Raw genomic sequence first — 22086 nt, forward strand, 5'->3', positions numbered from 1 at the left:
GTTGACAGGGACATCACTGGCCAAGCAGGACTGTGCTTTCTCTGCTAAAGGAGCTTTCCAGCATCAGAGTGACGAAGTACAGAGCCCTAAGGCTGAGGTGACACCTGCCACTCTTATCACAAACCAGCCAGTCTGACAAAAAAGGGACCTGCAAGGGCCCAGGGCTTCCTAGTAATAAAAACAGGGGACCCTGGAAGTGTAACTACCTCTGCCAAGTGCAGGCAATCAGGACCATGTGTCCTGTCCAGTTTTACCTTCTGAAGGCTCCTGGAAAGCACCATAGTCCAAGGGCAGTTACAGATCTTCTGCAGCACAGACTCAAAATGTATCTGGCCAGCCACAGAGCAGGACCGCTGACAGTTCCAGTTAGGGCTGACATCTTCATTTCTGGGACTGCCCCAGCCCTGAAAATGAGGCCATCAACCCATCTCCTGACGTGCAATAACAAAATGTTTCATTAGCTTGTCACTAGTATTGAATAGCTGCCAGGAGTTTCAAATGACAGATGCACTGAATCAAATGATCCATCATCACAAACTTGAGGAAATCTGGCCCTGCCCAGCTGATGCCCATTCTGTTCTCATCCTTCCTTTCTCTTATCTGCACAAGACAATGTTAACAAGGTTCAGGTGGCTCAAACAGAACTCCAGAGCAGCTCAGGACTCCAGAATGTCACTACATAAATGCTGCTCCAAGTGCTGCCTGGATGTGCTCGAGATATCTCTGTGTGATGTTACAGTAACATCCGAGTGCTCAGACAGAAAATATCATTCCCAGTGTTCCTCTCCCCCAGATCAGTATGAAAGATTTTTAGGACTATCAGGAAACTGCACAGTATGAAATCCCACATTGGGATGCACGTGCACATCCCCATGCCGCTAGGATACCAGAAAGCACCTGACCTCAAGAAAACAGGAGTCCATCTAACTATCAGCTTCATCAGTTTTAAACACCTTCCAAGGAAAAACTTACATCATATGCACTCTAAGAACTACACAGGCTTCAGTGGGATTTCTGATGGGACACTAGAGCACTGTGTGGCCCCAGAATGGCTGAAGGGTAAGAGAGGACCCATCTGTTGCAGACTGCACCCCTCACCCATGACCTGTGTGCAGACACCGGGACGGAAGCTGACACCTCTTTGAGACAGCCAGGCTGCAGCCAGATGCAAAGGCAAGACTGAACAGATGGTGGTCCCAGCTGTCTGTAAAACACCGTCCTCCCAGTGCCACACGGAGACAAAGCAGCAGGGGGAACAGGAACCCTGTACCCCCAGAAGGCTACCTGACCACACCACCCTCCTGAACACAAACACACAAGGCTGGAAGCCTATCAAGCTTCTCCAAGGCACAGCTGCGCTGCCAACCTCCCACAATGACACAGGCACTGGAAAATTCCACTCCTTCAAAGCAGCTGGGGACAAGGTTGCACCTCAGCACTGGGAAAGCCATACTTCCTGCTTCAGCAGCTTGCTGCTACAGATCCATAAAAGAGATGGGATGTGGAAGCAATAAATTACGGAACTGGAATGTGCAAATGCTCAGTCTGTGATCTGGCTTCATTAGCTCAAGGTCAAGGCTGTAATTGACAATAACTTGGTAATAAAACTGCTTCAATTACACACCCATAACCTTAAACTTTGGACTACAACTGTCACACTACATATTCTCTGTCTAGAAAGAAGAGCACATTCAACTCAGTGTGCCTACAAAAAAAACCAAAACTTCCTCCTTTCCAAGTGCTGCTATCAAATTTCCAGCCCACAAAAGGGAGTTTTAAAAAAGCAAAATGACACCAAAGGACAGCAAGACAGCAGCAGCTGCAGGAAAATGAAAGGACAAGTTCTTGAAGGATGCATTCTGGAATGCCAAGGGGCCTCACCTTTGTACTCAGGTGTGAATTCCTTCATTTCTGGGGGCAGGGACTCATAGAAGCGCTGCTCCCGGGTGATGAGGGGCTTGCAGACGGTGTGGTCGTCGTAGCGCATCATGCTGCTGTGGCCGCCCACCTGGTGAATGAAAGGCTCCAGCAGGACCCCCCGGTCTCCGGATCGAGTGGCATTCTTGCCATACTTGCCCACTTCCATGGTTTGACAAACACACATTGCGTTGGGCACCCCTTGCACTCTTGGAGCATGGGGAGAGCCACATGGGCTGGGAGGGGTAGCTCAGCAGCGGTCAGGCAGCCACAGGGGGGAAATCCTGTCAATTTGCTTCCTTGCAGGGATCTGAAAAAGCAAGAGAGATTCCTGTTAGTAAAGTTCACTCACTCCTTGTTTGCTTGGAGAAGTTTAAGGTATTTATTTATATCCATATCCTCCTGTGTTTTCTGTTTACATCCTGCTTGTTCCAGCATGCTCCTCACCACCTCTTAAATCCTACAGGTAAACACACACTAATTCAGAGAGAATCCCATCCAGAGCTGTTCCAATAGGATTGACAGTAGACAGGAAAAGGAGGAGATAAGGCTATTTTGAGCCTCCCATCTTTAGGAAAATATTATTTCCTTTCCTGTTTTATTTTATTAGTAAAGCAATGGAGCAGACTGTGAGCTATATCCCACATCTGCCTATCAGTAATGGTGACTGACACAGGCAGTACAAACATTTCCAGAATCTGAATTCCCTTCCTTGTGCCTCTGCATTTTAAACATCTAAATGACTAAATAATTCCTGTTCACCTGCTACTGTCACACAGTTTTCTCCTTTAGTGCTCACTTCTCTTCAGACACTGACATGAAAGACACAGAGCAAGACAGTCATTCTATCACTGTGTGTGTGCTGGAACTGAATGGATTCTGCTCAGATTCTCTCCTTTATTACTCTCAGCCTTTCAGGACAATTTTCTAATGCTTTCACAGCACCTATATGCACAACAAGGTCCTGATCTCTAGAGGTAAACAAGACATACCAGTAAATCCAAATGAGATTACAAGTGCTTTAGAGAAGCAGATGCTCTTTTAATGTTTGCAGAGTGCCCAGTACAGCCACAGGACAATCAAAAAGTAAAGCTGCCCAAATTCTCTCCAGATGACTTGCCCTTTTCCAGCTTAGATCACAGCTGCCCCTGAGGCTGCTGGGGAAAATGTCACAGGATTTCCTCAAAACGATGAGTTATCCAAATGTTGGTACAAGAACCAAGTGATGACTACAGTTTCCGAATGCATCCAATCTCCAGTTTCTTCGCATGGCAACAGCCAAGGGCAGTAATTTAAGAACTGAGGGATCCTGGAGGCCTGAACAAGGGCCATGGCAGAGGCTGTTCCTCATCCCGCCACGGGATGTCTCTGCGGCTACACAACACTGCCAGGCCAGGGGAATTCTGGATAAACACGAGCTCATCCTCCTCACTCCCATTCAGCCATGTCAGAGATGAAGCTCAAGAGATTCAGAAGGAAGGGTGATACTTCATAACATGTTTAACCCAATCTAACCCAAATTCCCCACAACAGCAAGATGCCTCTCTCTCCTTGTCTGCTTGTTCCTGCTCGCTTCCTCGCACTGGGTTTTTGGATAGTATGAGTGTACGTATATTTGAGTTGAATCATCGCACTGATCCCATGGAAAACATTTCCTTTTGTGGTTACATGACCACACCACCACATTCAGAGCAAGGGGAATAATGAGACTATTTAGCTGGCTTTTAAGGCAGGGGCCAGGAAATAGGAGGGAAAAAATCCCACAACACAAATGGTCCCTCTCTGTAGCAACTCCTATCAAAGTCTGTCTCCCAAACTCACTTAGGGCCTAAACTGGATCACAAACAAAAACATGCTGGGGATTTCTCTCCTCCCTCTTATCTGCTTTATCAACAAGAAGAAATTTCAGCAGCAGACACTCAGATGTTTTAGTTGGATTTAACACAGTTAATATCCAAGAACAAGCAAGGTATCACCATCTGCAAGAGGTCAGCACTTCACAGATTCCAGACAAATGTTTCACAGACTAGTCTCCCCTTCCTGATTAGCACTGTCTTGGATTCAATTTATTTTGCCAATGACTAAAGCAGAGCTTTCAACTATTCCAAACAATACAGAGGACAAACATAACTTCACACCTTCCTGTAGTTTAAACTTCAGAGGACAAGACAAATACAAGATTCATCTGTGTGACAGTTGTTGTCACACTCAGGATACATGCACATGATGCTCAGGACTGCAGTAATCCAAGGACTGCTGGGAAATGGCTGTGGCCACCAAGCATCCTGGGCTTATTGTCAAGTACCCCAACACTCCCAAGAAACCCCATAAGCTGTGGGTGTGCAGGCTCCCTGGGAGCAAGTGACAGCCATAAAACCATTCTGGGGCTGTGACACAAGAGAAGGAGCTGGGCATCAGGTGGGGACAGAGTCTGAAGCTAGAGACACCCACTCCATGCATGCATCCACACACTCCAGAGGAACAGTGATACAGGCAGTATTATCCCATGTTCAAATGAATGTGAGAAAATACTTTGTGGCAAGCAGCATTTCAGAGGCAACATTTGTAAAGAGGAAGATTTCCATGGGGCTTAAGAAAGAGACACTTTACAGCTCAGATACAGCTTAGAGTTTTTCATCAAACTAACTCGAAGTAGAGGGTTATTACTAAACATGGACACTATCCACAAACAAAGACAGAAGAATCCCAGCAGTTTCAAACGAATATAAAGCAAAACTATTTGATCCTAAGTATTATTCATCCTTCGTCAGTTAAACAAAGGCATGAGTTCAACTATTTTAGCTGGCTTATAAAATTCAAAGTCCTTCCAATTAAACTGCAAAACACAGTGCACAGTCCAAGAAACAGCTTCAGAGAGACCAGTTCATTTAAGCAGATCCTTTAGTATCTTCCACCACCACTACAGCTCAAGCAGCAGTAAAATACCTGGGCCAGTTTAGCACTCCCTTCCAGCAGAAAGATCTCTCCTTAACAAGATGAAGGGCCCACTGAGCTGGATTTGGGAAAGGTGAGGGGTGGGGTTAGGAGCAGAGTTATCCATGATTACATGGACATATCAACCCCCATATTTCGTTATCCTCCCCAGTAACAGACTCGTGCATTGGAACAGAATCTGCTCTACAATATTTAAGTCTAGACATCTCTTTGTCAGTATATCTGCTCCAAGTTTGATCTGCATACCTCACTGTTCAAACACTTCCTGGCAATAAGATGTGTTTTCTTGTAGCATCACATATTTCCAAACAATTCAGTAAGACTCCCAAGATAACTCTACTCTTCCTAATCCATTAAATGGGGTAAACCCTGTCCCCAAACCAAACATCACCCTCCAGCAGGGAATATATCCCTTCATAGAAACAGTGCTGTGCTCTTGAAGACCTAGTCAGAGACCTCTTAAACACCACTGAACACTGGCTGAAGACTACAGCTGTCTTACCAGACCAGCACCAGACTCAAGGAGATGCTCCTGCGAGCTCACAGCGTCAGAGAACAAGAACAGCAATGTCTCCTCTGAGGATGTAACTGAAAGGAGACAGAAAAATTAGAGCCTTGGAGGTCACCACACATGAGAGGTGAAGGCAGGGAGCTGCAGTGCTATGGCAGTGAGAATTACTGCTGAGCACACCACGATGCTGATGTCCTTACTCTCTATAAGCCATCTTGTACGGGAACACTGGCAACACTTCACGACTCACTGGTAAAGCTACTTCCCTAAATAAAAAGGAGAACAAATGCTTCAAATGGTGATGTATCACTCAGCAAGAACACTGACTGCCCTCAGCAGCTTGCACATCCGTGTTTCCAGCACTGCCTCCCCTCTGACTCCAGCCCCCAGGCCCTGCTAAGGCAGATGGCCACTGATAACTCTGGAGACAGGCCACAGGCAAGGGATAAATACAGACCTCAACGTCATGATGACACAAGCTGGACTTTCCCTCAACAACCCCAGAGCACTCGGGAGCAAAGCACAAGAATAGAAAATACCAGTATAGCAAACAAGAGGACTACAGCATTTGGTCAATTGGTTCCTGGTGAGCTAGACTCATTAGCAAAGAAAAGCAGAAGCATCTGTGCTAAAAAGCAGGGTTGTTTCTAGTCATGCTGGATTGGATGAGGTATGAGAAGAAAACCCAGTCTAAGAAAGTTTTTAAAAAAGTGTTTCCCTCTGTGCTAGGAGATCAACTTCCCAGCACAAAAGCTGACCCCCACAGGTTTGAGATATGTCTGTCTAGTCAGCAGTAAATGGAGATGAGCCCTGGGACCTGGGCAAAGAACACAACTCTCCAGGAACCTGCAGCAACACTCAGGATGTAACCAGAAACATTTAGCCTTCCTGATATCCAGGAAGCTACAAACTTTCCTAGCTTGCTTAAGCACACAGCTCTGAACCCTGAGCCTTCTCATGCATCTTGTCCAACACTTGAACTGCTACCAAATACTCCTTTTTCAATAGGCTGCTCTCACCATGACAAGTGTGGCTCATCAGATTGAGGCCAGGAAGTAGAATACAATCTATATACATGCATCCAAAGTGGAACAGAAGTCTTAGGAAAAGCTGCTCAAGAATGCCAGCTGAGGAGAAGAATGGCAACAGTGAGGCTTGGGGAGGAACTGCAGTGAACAAGGGCTTGGAGAGGACAATAGTCACTACCAGGCATGCTCCACCCTATGCTATGAGCTGAGCTTCTTTTACCAATCCTCTTTCTTCCTCTTCAACAGGGCACATATGCACTGACTGCTAAGTGTTCACAAGGAAAGAGCCTGATCTATTTAAGATAGAGCTTGTCTGAACCTAGAGAAATGTAAATAAAATTAAGCTTATAGTACAGTTCTTAGACATACCCTACATTTCTGGCTCCTAAAGAACTGAAGGAAGATTGTGCTGGTTTTAGCTGGAAGACTTAATTTTCTTCCTTATAACTTGTATGGGGCTGTGGTTAGGATTTGTGCTGAAAACAATGTTGATAATAGAGATGTTTTTGTTATTGGTGAGCAGGGCTAACTGAATAAAGGCTTTGTCTGCTCTGACACTGCTCCACCAGTGAGGAGGCTGTGAGTGCACAAGAAGCTGGGAGGCAACACCCCAACTGGTCCCAGGGATATCCCAGACCATATGGTGTCAAGCTTAGCATACAGAGACAGGGAAATAAAAAGGAAGGGGGGATGCTCACAGTGATGGTTCTTGTCTTTCCAAGTCACTGTTACTGTGATGCTTTCCTGGGGATGGCTGAACGCTTGCCTGCCCATGAGAGAGGGAGTATGAGTTCCTTGTTTTACTCTGCTTGTGCATGCAGTTTTTCCTTCACCTGTTAAACTGTCTTTATCCCAACCTATGAGTTTTGTCACTTTTACCCTTCCAATTCTCTCCCTCATCCCAGCAGGAGGGGAGTGAGTGAGTGGCTCTGTGGGGCTGAGTTGCTAGCTGAGGTTAAACCATGACAGACTATTTGTGCCATATTTCTATCACACTGATCACAAAGCTTCAGCACTTCTGCCAGCAGCCTGCGAGACCAAGAATTTTCCCCTCTTATTTTCCTAAGAAAGGAGCGGAAGCCAAGCCTTTTCAGCTCTTTCTGAAGAAAGGCTGAGCCATGTACTTTTAACTCTGGCTGGAATGCTGAAACCACTCACTAAAACCAGTGCTTAGATCTAGGGTTAAACAAGGCTTTTTTTTTTTTTTTCTTAGAGGACAGATTAGCAAAAATTGCAAAGGCCCTTCTGCTGTCACCTACGCATAAAGCATGGCATGTTTTCCAGGAGGGATGAGGTACTGGGAGTCCTTGATAGGGATTCAGAGCCAGGAACAGACAATACCCGTTTTCTCACACTGGTGCACTACACTGGTAGCCTCTCTTTATTTCTCTTTTCCTATTTGTTTTTTTTTTTATTCAACTCTTAGCACACAGCCATGAACAGGGAAGGTCTGTCACATTCAGCAACATATGGAGCAGGTACTCTGCAGCAGTTTGTCAACACCTGCCATGCATCTGTCTGTAGGTGGGAGTAACCCAAGCTGGGGCTCAAATGGCCTCTTCCAGCTTGTATTCCTGTCTGGCCTGATGCTGGACAAGCTGGCACTACAGTGATAAGATCATGCTGGGGAGCAGTGGAGGGCTGCACGTAACAGGGATGATATGATTGAATTCCCTCGCTGCTCTTTTTTCCAGGCTTCTCCTTCCTCACTGGAGAAATGCAGCACATTGGCAGGAGGGCACAGGCTGTCTGGGGACCTGCCAGTCCTTGTGACTGCTATCAGTGTCACTGCAGAGGCTGCAAAAGGGCCAGCCCTGGTCTGGTCATCACCACTCTTTCCTCTCCAGCAGGAGGGGAGGATGAGCAAGAGGGGGCTGAGCTGCTGAATCCTCCTGCTGCACCTTGTCACAAATACACTCTGCCTTGGTAGAAAAGGGCACCTTCCTTCTCTGTTCCAAAGCACTGGCTGTAGTCCAAGCCTGAGAGTTTCCATAGCAGCAAGACCTGACAGAATATGTACAACAAAAGGTTGCCTTTATCAGTACCAGCCCAGAAGAGCTTTCCCCAATCCTGTGCCTAAGAGAGCAGGGTCATCCAATATCGACTTTGCATTTTATGGGAGAGATGAGATTATGACACATGCTTTCTAGAGAAGGGCTTAGGGAAGCTCAGTGCTTGTGAGGCCTCATTGCTCAGCTTTCTGTGAGCAAATTTCTGGCTTCACATCATTTACAAAGAGGAAGAAGTCTCCACAGGTTATTTTTAAATTATTTCAGTGCAAAAGGTGCTATTCAGCACAGCTTTCTAATCCAATGGTCAGACACAGTTAGAAAGGAACATACTTTCAACAGTCAAAAGACACAATGAATCAACCTAACCCACCAAGAAAAGACGTTTTTTCACATTTACTTTAGCAGGGGCTCAGAAATTCATCAACAGGCAGAAAATTGTCCCTGCATTCATAGCATGACAGGGAGAAAGGAAAAAGATTCATGCCATTCCCATTGAAAAATTTTTATGTTTAAAATTTTCATCTAAAATAAAGTATACCTATTTTTAGTCACAGACCTTGGCCTCTTCCCTGACAGTGAGACTTAAATAAAGCAGCCACAATCCTAAGAAAGTCCTGCAGTCTTCCAAGTAAGCACCCAAATGCCTCCCCAGCAGGAAGATGATGGAATGACTATGCTGAGTTCACCGTAAGGAGGAGTCCATTCAGAAATTGCACTTTCATGTCAGCTGCAGGTACCAAATTCTACAGTCTCAACAGCATCAGAAGGCAGGATGGATGAGCAGGTAAATGCACCACACTTGCTGACAGCAAGAGAATGAGTCAGAGCTGGTGATGGCTGTGCTGAAGCAGAGGATAAATGCATTGCACAGTGAGCACTGCTGGCAGGAAGAGGGAGGTGTGATTTTGTGGGAGCGTGGGCAGAGCTCAGCCAGATGGAAGGCACAGGGAAGGGCTGCTCAGCACTGGGGAGCTGCCCCACCAAACTGAGGAGAATCCACTGCAGTCAGGCAAGCAGGTCTCAGGCTTGTGTTACGACAGGGGTGAAGAGAAAACTGGCACCTCCTAAGTTCTCACCTCATCTTCTCCTGGCTAAAAATGCCCCAGAAGACCTTGAAGGCATCACACCAGAGCCAAGGAAAACAATCTGCCCTAATCTCCTACAGAGTAACTGCTGGCCTCAGAGTTGAAAGGTGCTGTCGTCATCCACATGTGCAAACACCTCCGGAGCCTGAGCTCCCACTCACACACAGGCTGGACAAGGAGAAATCGTTGTGCACCTCAGCCTTGTGTCCCTCAGCCTCCTACCTAGTACAGACACCTGGAAAGCAGGTGGAAAGATAGGACAAGATCCTTCCAGTTTCTGTAGAAACATCCAAATGCCTGGTTTTATAAAAGCACCTGGTATTATGTTGAGATTCATTCTGGCACTGATTCAGCCAAATCACTTAACTCCTCCTTCAGTTATTTCTACAGACCATGACTGCACGAGCAATCCTTTGACATCTGGAACAGCATTAACAGTATCCTCCCACTCTGCTGCACCAATACAACTGTTTGCAGCCTCACCATGAATCAAACTAGGGAACTGATCACAGTTAAAAATAAACCAGCACTTTGTTTTGTTTTTTTTAAGGATTACTTTTCAAGCCAGGTCAGATCCCCAATCTATTGTGCAGCTGTACAAACAGTTGTATTAGCACAAGGTGCCTGAATTGCTGATGGTTATCCTTGTGCCTAAAGCCAACGTTTGCATTCCCAGCTCACCTCGTTTCATGGCTGCCATAGAACAGGATCACTGACCAAACTGAACACGTAGGGGACTTGACTGTCACTGCCTGAAACCACAGAGGGTCTCTTCAGTGAGACAAAATGAGGCCACACTGATGTGTTTCCTACAGCTAAGGCATGGCTACTGAGCTCCCTCGAGCTGTTGCTTGTCCAAAATTATATGTCATTTTTGCAGTCTGCATGCTGAAATAAACGTAAAAACATGACTAACCAAGTCACCAATGCGAACAAACAGCTTTGGGCCAAGTTCTGAAACAAAACTCTCCCAGAAATTGCATAACCACTAACTATCGTGGTGATCTTCCATTCAAGAAACATAAGCCTATGTAATGTGCAGATTCCCACTAATTTTAAGACTCTGACATTCAAAGAGAACAGCGGATCCTATCCGCAGTTTTGGCAACTCTTCAAATTGCAGCTGAATTTTTATTTGAAAATGGAAATACAAACAGAAATAGTGACAACCGGAATAAGCACTAAGTAATGATGCCATGCTAGCACACTTTAGAAACAACTATGAGACAAACAGACTGAAGGTTTTCCCAAATTACCAGCTCAAATACTGTTAGAAACAAAACCAACTGAAAATACCTTTTTTGATGGCTGCCTGGGAACCTACTGGGAAATACTTGGTTCTCTGCTTCTAGCTGGTAACAGGCACCTGCATCAGATACACACCATTGTGAAAGGCCTTCTCACTGAAAACAAGGAACAAAAAACTGAATAATCACAAAGATCTGACTTTAGTAAAGGACAGGAGGCATGCTAATGAAACAAGAGCTTCAGGAAACCAGCTTTCTACATTTTCTGTTGTGTCTGCTCTGGGAGACAAAAAAGTAAGTCTCTAAGCTGTTCAGCAGCCTTTTCTGTAGATGACATCACATCAGTCCATGAAGATACGAAACTGAAAAAATTGCTAATTGGCAAACCTTACTCTTTGTTCCTTAACATGTATCTCATGCTATAGTTCCATGACTGCTTAAGTAAATCTAAGTCAGCATTCTTCAAACCCATCCTCTCTCCTGAGTCAGCACTGGCACTCACCGATCCTGCTCAGAAACCAGCCTGGCAAACAAGTTAACCCGGAAAAAAAGAAAAGTTGTTTTTGCCAATGTGGCTTCCTGAACTGGTTTACTGCCAGTGCCCAACGAAAGTAAAAGGGGACAATCACTGAGCAGGGCAAGGGCAGGCACAAGAGAAGCAGGGCCAGCTCCAGCTGCCCTGCAAACACACACTCAGAGAACAGTCTCACCCCCTGACTTTAAAGAGATCTGAGTTGTCACTTGCAGCAGAAACATCATTTGACTTTTTCACCTCTCCTGACACCATCTTTACACCAGCATCAGCACCCCTGCAGACAGCTACATTAAGTACCCAATCTGGTAGGAAAACAAAACAGCAATATATGAAACAAAACAAAAAGCCTTCAGTTTTCTATTGGATCAGGTCCCTAATACATCTGCCCCAGCATCAAAAGATGGGAGAAAGTGGGAACCGAGGCACAGCAAAACTCCAGCTTCAAGCAACTGTGAAGCTGCTCTCTTACTCAACATAGATAAAATATCACAACGTAACTACCTAATAGCTATACAAAACCACTTTGGTTCTAAAGATTTAAACAGTTCATTAAAAAATCTGCAATCTAACTCTTCATGTTTTCATCTTCCACAACACACTATTAATATTTAAAATGCCCTATTTCCTCAAAAATAAATCTTTAATTTATTTGATACCAGCATTATTTTCAAAGCAAAAGAGCTGCTGAAATATATAGACAAGAGTGAGGAACAGCCTGTTGTGATTAAATAGGGCATGACAAACAGCAGCAGCATGCACAAGCAGTACTGGGGAGCAAAGCCAGGGGGAACAGTGACAACAACATTATTCAAACTACACCGATTCATGAACAACAAAGAATTCTTAGAAACTGCTGCCTGGGTTACATCCAAGGTTCTCTTTACCTTGGTTAAACTATTAAGAAAGTCACTTCAGAAAGCTCACCACTTCTGCACAACGAAGCTTTTTAGGAAGGAAGAGTTGATCCATCTAAAGGGCTCTGTGTAGGAAACCACTGCAGCAGCTCCTGTGAAGCAATGGAGTTGCAACACGGAGCTGGAAGGAGTCATTTGTCCCGTCTCACCATGAAAGGGCTCTTTTGCCAACACAGGTCCAAAAAGCTGTGTCTGTGTATGCACCCCTCAACTGCTGGAGAGCAAACACGTCACCCTTGGCTGTGCACAGCAATTCCTCAATGGCAGGGACATCGTAGGGTCTCCTCAGGAGAATTTCACTAAGGTACGCTTCATGACTTCAGCCTCACACCCAGTTCCTCATGATCAACATCTGCTGTAGCGAGCTCTCATCACTGTTTGTGATACCTAACTCTGGACACTGTATTCATCAAATTGGGGATTCCTGGAAGGCCCAGCTCTGCCTTAGAGATGCAAAAAATTTAGTTTTTACTTGGCATCTGGCTGCCGTGTGGAGGACAGCACACTCAAAGAACAGGCTGGGCCACTGCCATGCAGAATTCACTCCCCCAAAATTCAGAGATTAAGTTGTGGCTGCTGCTTGAACAAGCAGCAAGTTTTCATTGTATCTGGACAATTTTGCAAACAAAGTAGGTCTGTCAAAGAAAACACTAAGTTTATGAGCAAATGCTACCTCTCTGTCACAAGACATCACTAAAGTATCATAAATCACAAGCAAGAAGTTAACAAATTTCCAGCTGCTGACAGTGACCAATATTGAAAGTACTGCACTTTAATACTACAGGGTTTTTTAAACATCAAGGAAATTTAGTAAAGCTGTCATTTAGGACTGCATTTAGACATGTGAATTTCTCACAACTCTCCAACACAAGCAAAATACAGATGCAACAAAATAAGGCAAAGGTAAAACTGGTGAAGGTGCAGGGCACAAAGCAGAAGCACAGGGTCGTCCCCTTTAGATCAAAGTGTCTCACGGGGAACAGACCAGTACCTTTATACAGAGACTCCATAACCCTGTCACACAAGATTATCAATCCATATACACACAGCTGTCTTCTGGCAGGTAGTCAAACCTGAGGCTGTGGGAGTTTTACAGGGGTCAAGACTCTTGCAGGATTCATCTAGATCTATTTTCTGCTGCTGTGAGATGAAATATGAAAATGGGAGAGGAATTGATCATAGAGGCAATAGAGCTCTGCACAGGGATTGTTTCTCACCCCGCAAAAGGTGACCTTCCAAAGCCTCTGATTCTCCTCTCCTTTAAGAGGATTATGAATCCTACCCTTGGGAGACTTCTGCTCAGCTACCAGCCCACTGCTATTACACATTAACCCTATGTCTTGTGTCCTCATTTCTATCAGCAGAGAGATATTAGAAAAATTTATAAGATCACTCAAACCCAGACTTTTAATGGAATCTCTAATGCAAGTAAGGAAAGCCACAGCCAGTGATGTTTGGAGGGGACTGTTCTTTGTACTGTCACACACCCAGCTGCAGATCTGCTTAGTGCTTCCCTGTTCAAATCCCAATTCAGCTTATCTGCACATGCAGGCTGCTGACTACCCTGGAAGCAGACATTTCATCAAGGAAAGACTGAAAAGCAAATATCATATGCTAAAAAATTAGGGCAAATGTAGTGAATGTGGTTCCCAGCTCCTCAGCTCATGTACTGAAGCAGAGCCTCAGCAGGCACCAAGCCCAGGTGGGCTGTCAGGAAGTGAGAGCAGCAATGCCCTGCAAGAACATGCTGGCAGCTCAGAGGGAAAGCTAAGGAGCAGAATGCAGCACATTCAGTTACATAAATCCTTCTTTTTCACAGACATCAGACACCAAGAATTTGAAGGCAACTTTTTCCCTGTTCTTTTGGGATTTTTTTCACCTTCCAAAAAGACACCATTTTGACACTTCTGAATGGAGTCTACAAAGCAAATCCTGAATCTTCCCTACACAACATAACCAGCAATCATTCCCCTTGCCACTTAACAACGTGCAGATATAAAGCAATCCATCCTGCCATAGAGGTGAACATGTACATTGTTTCTTCATAAGGTAATCAAAGTTACAATGCATTATGGATTCCACAGTTACAAAAAACTGTGGGACTAGATATGAAGGGAAACCTCAACAGGAAGGAACACACTGCCAGCATCTCTGTGAATGGAGATTTGAGATTAGACACACATACAAGCTAAATCTAATGGACACAGTCAGTTCCCATTTGGGACAAATGGCAAAGTGTTCTCAGAAGGAAAAAAAAAGTACTGGCTAACACAGGAGACGATCTCAGATGCATCTGTAAGAACATTCCATGGTTTTGGCTGTTTCAGACTACACAGTGCAATAGCAAAGTGCAGCCAAGACTTAAAGAGTTGTAACAAGTAACTGTACAGAGAAGCTACAGGGTTAACTACAGACACACAAAAGCCATAAGGAGCTGAACCCATGAAAAATTACTACAAAAGCCATAAACGCAGAGGAGCTAAAATTACATTCCTTAGGCAGTTCTGTTAAAATAAGAATGATCTATAGCTTTCCAAGAGAGCACTAACTGAAAGACAAATGTAAGCAGCTTGTGGTGAACTCTGATTTTTAGTACTGTTCTCAACTTTTAAATTATGATGCTTTTAAAACAGAAAAAACAGCTTTGATTAGAAAGTCAGTTGCGGCAGATAATTGATCTCCACAGAAAAGTATACAACTAGGACAAAAAATGAACTCCTAATTGCTATTTTTGATTCTGCAGTGGCAAAAAACCTCAAGACCAGTGTTATGTAAGACCATTAACCTCTTTGCTCATAACTGGAGCCTTAATTTAGCACACTACCACATTAGAAAGCTTAAACTGAATTCTTAATTCCAACACATACCACTGGCTGCAGCAAGGCAGTAATAGCAGTATTGGAAAGGATAAAAAAAAAAAAATCCCAAAGCAAACACCATACACTGAATTTTGCAATTACGTTCTTGGGCATAAGTATATATACCTTAGTCTGACCAGATCTCATGAAACAGTATTCTAGTATTCTTTTCAGACTGGCAATCCTGAAAAGATTATCACATGCTCCACAGTATCTTAGGAACACTGAAGAGAATTCCAAGTAGACATTAGGTACAGAAAACCTCCAGATCACCTTTTATAATAGCAAGTTTGTCAAACCCAAAGAAGCTGTAACCCGTTGAAAACAAGATTACTTTGTTTTGACTGATTGTTTTTCTTCGTTTCAAACTAACCTCAGAGCATTCCAAACACATCCTCCCTAGGTATGACTGAAATCTCCAAAACTACCATGTATTGTATTTAGCTATAGCTCAGTGGCAATCACAAATACACATGACTGAATGAAAAACAGAACAAGGTAATCTTGAAGAACATTCATGTGAACCCCCCCCCCACTTCTTCCCAAGAAAAGACAGATTAATCTTCTATACTGATAATGAGCCACACTGATGAATTTCAACCAGACAGACTCTTAAATACTGTCTTCCATCCACTCTTATCACATTGTGGTAAAGAATGACATTCAGGAGGAAAAAAAAAAAGACTGATTAAGAGCCTACTTTCAGAAGCTAATGTCCTGTGTGGAAAGAGCTCTATGAATCACTCGTTCATCCGCCTCTGACTCCATTTACTCTTCAGAATTCCCTGATGTGCTTGAATTCATACTCCACCCATCCAGTCTGTAATGTCCCAACTTGCATACAAGAATACTGTGGGAGAGTGTCAAAACACCCAGTAAACTTAAGCTAAATGGCCTCTAGTGCTCTTCCTCATCCACAAATCCGATTATTTTATCACAGAAGACAATGAGGTGCGTCAGACACAACTTACACTCAGTAAATCCATACTAACTGTTCCCAGTCACATTCCTTCACATGTTTCACACAGGAAAGGTGTACCAAGAGGACGTGACCCATGACTGTCCCCAGGACTCAAGTGAGACTGACCACCCTGGATTATCCTCTGGGCCTAGTTTGAAGCTAAGTGATCAGAGATGTGCCAGCAACCCTGTGCCATTTCCAAGATGATCAAGGCTGGCACCACAGCACCATTGGGTCCCATGGGCTCCCATGGCTCCAATTCTCTCAAGTAACCTCACACTCTGTTTCCATTTGCTTCTGACTGCTCTTTCCTTTTTCAACCGTGTGTCTAGACACAAGAGCCAGGAGACCTTGCAACTGAAGACTCACTCAGGCATAAAAAAATCACCAAATACCTCAAGGAAGTCTGTGCATCACTCAACCAGCCCTCTTATTCAGCAGAGTCTTTCTTTACCCTTTTACTGCCAGTGTAGAAGTTATGTCAAAATTATCAGGAATGTTGCAGAAAACACTTCCTGTGAGAAAGTAGATGCATCCTCCATTCAAAGACAGAAATGCAGAATAACACAGCCAAGTTTTTTCTGTCTGTATTCCAGGCTGTCAAAGAAACCCCAGGTCACTTTGCAGACATAAAACAAACTTGCTGGAGTTGCATGACCCCATTTCTAAAACATTTGGCAAAACAGCCTCCTTCTCACTGCTGGCCAGGCTGAGTGTATTTAGCAAATGGAAGCTAGGTCTGTAAAGAGCAAACCTAGACACACCCCCCCCTCAAAAATCCCTAAGAAAGTTGCATGGAGAAGCTTTTTTCCAGCTTTAATTAAGAACAAAAATCTAGATGACAGAATAAGAAACTATGAATTTCCCACAATTAGATGTCCAGATAGCTCTTGGTATAGAAATGGGGACGTTTTATGATCTCCATTGTGTCATGGCTTTAACACACATATCATTTCAGGGTATGAGATGAGGGGGAGCTGCAGGAGAGAACTCTGAGCTGTTGCAATGCTCCCCAAGAGAAAGGAGAGCCAAGGCAGGGAAGGCTTGCAGCCCAGGTCCCTGCTGCAGGCTCCTGGCACTGAGCAGGCGTTTCATTGTGCCACGCTCCTGCTGCCAGGGCGGCGGCAGTGCCTGCTGTGCCTGAAAGCCAGCACGGAAGTGTCACAAAACCAAACAAAAGTACTTTTAATCAAACTCCACAACTCGCAAGTCTCCCCTGCCCCCTTCTGGGAACAACATGGATTTGAAAACTTCAGTATCTTCTTCCAGTGATAAAATTGTTTACTTGGGCAAACAAGAAAAAACCAGAAAGAGCTTTTGCCTCAAGCATGAGTCCCTTCAGCAAAGACATGGATGTTATTAAATGCATCTCCTGCAGCAGCAGAGGCAGACTCAAACTGGATTTTCTTCACCCAGACACTGAAGCCACTGTCAGAAACTCTTTCCTGCCAGAAAATGGCCGGACAACTCACGACAGCTCGGCTCTCATGACTGAGCTGATTCACTCCTCAGGTCATGATGCAGATGCGCAATGCAGGCTCCCTGCCCTCTACCCCAGTAACTCAGCTACTTACTTCCCCAAAATAAAAAAAGTAATAAAAGAAGAAAGTATAGAAAAAATAGCAACTGCAGCAAAACTTGCATGATATACAATAACTGGTCAAAAACCTTCTCCACAGCTTACAGAAACCACACTCTATTAAGCTGCTGACTGAGACCTGAGTTAAGCAAAAATCCCTTTGCAGTGACTTATTTATGTTGAGACTTTAAATGTTAAAGACAAACAGGCCTCATTAGGGCCGGAGGCAAAAAGTTCTTCCTCCTGCCCCTTCCTACCACTGCTAACAAGGAAAACACCACACTGCTGTTTATATGTGCAGTTTTCCATTTCACAAGGCTTAAAAAAAAAAGTTGCACTTTCCCCTTTACCTTCAGAATACAGTCCTGCAATATTCTGCTACTCAGAAAACTTACACAGATATTCAAACACTTTTCCTTTGTCTTGGCTTTGCATGTAGACTACAGAGGAGAGCTAAGCCAAGACCCCACACCTCATTCCCACCTGGGAAAAGGAGAAGGGAATTTTCAAGGCATGGCTACTGGAAAGCAGCCATTTAGGATCTGTGAAGGGAAATGTTTCTCATCTTGAAGAGACTGACCCCACAGTCAAGATCCAGACACTCCATCCAAAGAGCACATTTTGAACAACACCACGTCCTGTGCAAAAGGAGGGGAGAGCAAAGGCAGCTGGTAAGGAGCAGAAGCTGGCTCCAGTACTCAGGAAGCAGCGCAAATGTTTTGTTTCCTTAGGAATTAGGACAACATATAGATTTAAACCCATCAAGTCTAAGATTACGCCTCAAAATGAAACACACACTTGCCATGAAGAACCATCACAAGCCAGCTAATCTAACCCTTAGAGCCTCTGTAAACCAGTGTTTGATTTGGTTCACTTCAAGCTCACTGTAAAGCAGCTTTACAATTCCTATCATACACTGTGGGCTGTGACACTACTGTGATCCATCTCCTCCTCAGATCTATACATTGCCCTTTTTCTGAGCTGCCTGAGAATTAATTACATGGAAATGAACAGCATTAGATAAGGGGATTCCAAGCAACTGGTTCTCTTAAAGGAGCTGGGGACTGCAGGATCTCTGCCTTCAGAATATCTGTGGGAATGCCTATTGAGTACAACTCCTGTTGTTAGAGAGTGAGTTTAACACCCAAACAAGCAAAACACTCATCTCCTCTCTTCTGTGACCAGAAACAAACATCTGCTCAGCCATGGCTTGGGCTCTATCTCTGCCTCTTGTCACCACCAGATCACATCAGAGCAGCATCCTGACTGAGGATGTTCTGCCAAAGTTGTAGATGATACACAAACAGCAGCTCTGAACAAAAAGATTAACACTCTGACTTTTAATATGTTGTCTGCATAAGCTCCACCTACTCCTCTATGGAATGCAAGCCACTAACAGCTTCACAGCCTCATGTGAGCTGGAATTTCAGTACCCAAGAGGACTTTAATCTCACATATGCAGACAGAGATACACCAAGGCAGTTTGGCAGTTACAACAGCATTTGAGAGTGAATGGAGGGGCATATCCATCAGAATTTTCTCTGTCTAACTGTGAAGATAAAACTAAACAAACATTTTGACTCAGCTACACTCGTCTTTTTCTACACAGGGAAGCAGAAAACACTTACATTTGGCAAGTTCTTAATGGCACCCTGCAGTTTTATCAGACAGCACTTCTGTCTGAACACTGGTAAAACACTTAAAGCCAGGAGAAATGCAGTAGTTCTTGTATCTCTCTACTGAAGCTTAACAGGTCAGAAAAGTGCTCAGATGATCTTGTTAACAGATTCTTTAGATAACTTTTAGATAACCATAATCTACCTGAGATTACCCAAATGGAAAGAACCAGGAACAGGCTACTGGTTTTGATGCTTCCACTGAATGTTTCCATGAGCTTGGTAAAACCATTCAGTTATGGTATACTTCAGCCAGCAGAAAAACAGTTTTTCAGAAAGGAAAAATTTACTTGACTATCTTGCTACTTCTATACCATATTTTAATGCCAGAAATTTGGCAATCATTTCACTTTTCGTGATCCTCCTGCACTTCATTTCAACTTAAGTCTTGCCTGGTAATTAAACTTCTCAAAATATAAAGAATCTGTGTCCCAGTACATGAACAACTCAATTGGTTTTGTTAATATGGACTCAAATTAGGGCACCTCTTTGAAGTGAATGTGGTGCTGTTTGGCTGAAGATCCAAATCCTTGAGCAACGTTTCTGTTTATATGGCAGAAACAGAAAGACAATCAAGGAGCACATCAGTCCAACAGAAAGACTTAAGGGAATAAAAGCAAGATTATCCAAACAAGCTCACTTCAACCCGGTAAACAAATTCTTGTGCCAAAAGCACAAGGAGCAGTTGTTACCTAGTGGTTTGTTCTGCTACTATAATTCTGAGACATCAATACTAAACAAAATTTGGGGTTTTCTTAAACATCTGAAAAAGGTCAGAGAAATGCAAGGAAGTCAGTTATACTGTACTCCAGATCATACCAATGCTCAGGACACCACTTAATTTACTGCATGAGAACATGGAACTGCAGATCGCCCTGTAATTTCAAGCAGACACCCATAAATATAGCAGGGTTTATATGGATAAGTAAAATCTTCTTTGCCCAACTGAGAGATGCCCTCCTCTCCTGCTGCAACCCCTTCCAACTTTATATAGCCAGTGAAAAAATTAGTTCAGATGGAAAAGGCATATTTTGGGCCCCCGCATTTCTATCTAGTTTTTTTTTTCCTTGAAGAAAGTGCAATTCACAATGTCAAATAAAGTACTTCACTCTTTACCTTCTCAACACCTCCAGCAAAACAAGCTTTGCCTTAGAAATGTCATTTTATCACTAACAGTGCATCTACATTAAGGGATTCCACTGGTAGAGCTTCACTAGGTAAGGATGAACATGCTGATTAATGCAGCTGTCCCAAGCAGTTGCAGCAGAAACAACCTTATAAGCACGTCCACAGGGAGTTAAAGCCACATAATCACATTGCAAATCCGTGCCCCCTACTTGATGCCAGTTTAATTTTCCTAAGCAGGTGATCCTTGAGGGTCACAGGCAAGAAAACATGAGCTGTAACTTCTCAACTGGACACTTCACAGTGATTTTTTTTCTCCATAAGGAAGTACCAAAGGAAGGTATATTCTTATATACAGTACATTCTCTTGTACTGTCAACCCACTAAAAAATCAAAATAAAAACACTGAAAAGGAAAGAGAAAAAAACGAGCTCTACATTAGGGGAGGAAAAAATCTCAATGCAAGTGCTGCAAGAAAGTAAATAATGACATGGAAAATTCAAGGACAAAAGGCAACATTTCATTTTTGAGGTTTGGAATGGGAAATAACGAGGTCTGTCATGGCAAATATACTTTAGACAAAGACAGTGCACTGAATCTAGTACTTAATTTAAGTAGAATATATGACATAATATCTGATGGGACTGAAAGCTAAGGTAGTAATTTCATATGAAACTAGCTAAAACTCTAAGCAGAATTTCATACAAGGATACTCTCATCCCTTCAATTTCCATATGGCAGAATACACATGACACACAACCCAGGGTCATGGAGAGGATTTTGAGCTGGGCCTGTTGTTATCCTGTAACTCTCCTGAGGATCAGCATAATCTGCAAGGCTTTCAATCACTCATACTGAAAATCTTAAAGCTGTTACAATACCTTGGGGTTGTTTTGTGACTTGCAGCATGTTCTGGAAGGTAAAGGACAAAGAATTAACAGGAGGCTCAGCCAGCTGAGTGGAAATGAAAGGCAATGTGAACCCGAGACTGTCTTCTCAGGAGACACAGGCATCGGTCAGACAATCACAACTTCAACCTTGGCAAGGTGCTAGGTTTTCTGAAGGACAAAACCCAAAACCTAGCATTTAAATATCTGCAATATGATTTTACCTAATCAGGAGCCAGTACAACCACCCTTCAGTGCTTTCTTCTAGCAAACCTCACACTTCTAAGGGAGCCAGTGTAACACGGCTTTGCAAAAGGAAATACCCAAGAAGGGAGCTCTTAACACAGTTCACTCCACTGTGTTTCTCAAGCACCTTCCAAAGGGACCTTCAATATTCCAAACCTCCATTATTACTCTCCTATACACTAACCCTAGGCAGCAGGCCCTTGAAATGCTCTACCGCACTAACCAGCTCTGTTTAACGGTTTGAAACAAGAAGCTTCTCCTCTCCATTTGAAGTGAAGAATCAGACAAAGCCTATATTTAACTTCCTGTTCACTGAAGCAGTCATAAACAAGTCCCTGTAAACACTCTACAGGTCACAAATTCCCAATATCTTATCTAAATGTTAAGCTGCTGAAGTGGATCTCAAAGCTCCTTCCAACAGGCTTTCTAGTGTGCCATTTACAACAGCTGAGGCCACTGGTTATGTAAGAGATGTAAAGCCAAAACAAAAAGAAAGTATGATAAACCTGATATGTCAAATTGGTTTGTAGATAATTAAATGCAGCACCTG

General features: G+C 43.7%; 1 protein-coding gene across 7 annotated transcripts in view; it reads right to left on the reverse strand.

The window, feature by feature from the left end:
• IP6K1 (inositol hexakisphosphate kinase 1) overlaps positions 1 to 22086 on the reverse strand; it is a 36194-nt gene that overhangs the window by 6123 nt on the left and 7985 nt on the right. For 6 of the 7 annotated variants that reach the window (XM_058845413.1, XM_058845407.1, XM_058845408.1 and 3 more), the window contains one exon: positions 1882 to 2227. In XM_058845413.1, coding sequence (XP_058701396.1) covers positions 1882 to 2104 — 223 coding nt within the window. In that variant the 5' untranslated portion in view covers positions 2105 to 2227. Of the gene's footprint in view, positions 1 to 1881; positions 2228 to 5374; positions 5461 to 22086 lie in introns of all 7 variants that reach the window. The other variant, XM_058845411.1, reaches the window with a different exon arrangement.

This window comes from Poecile atricapillus, chromosome 9 (genome assembly GCF_030490865.1).
Source record: "Poecile atricapillus isolate bPoeAtr1 chromosome 9, bPoeAtr1.hap1, whole genome shotgun sequence".
In the NCBI taxonomy this organism is placed as follows: Eukaryota; Metazoa; Chordata; class Aves; order Passeriformes; family Paridae; genus Poecile; species Poecile atricapillus.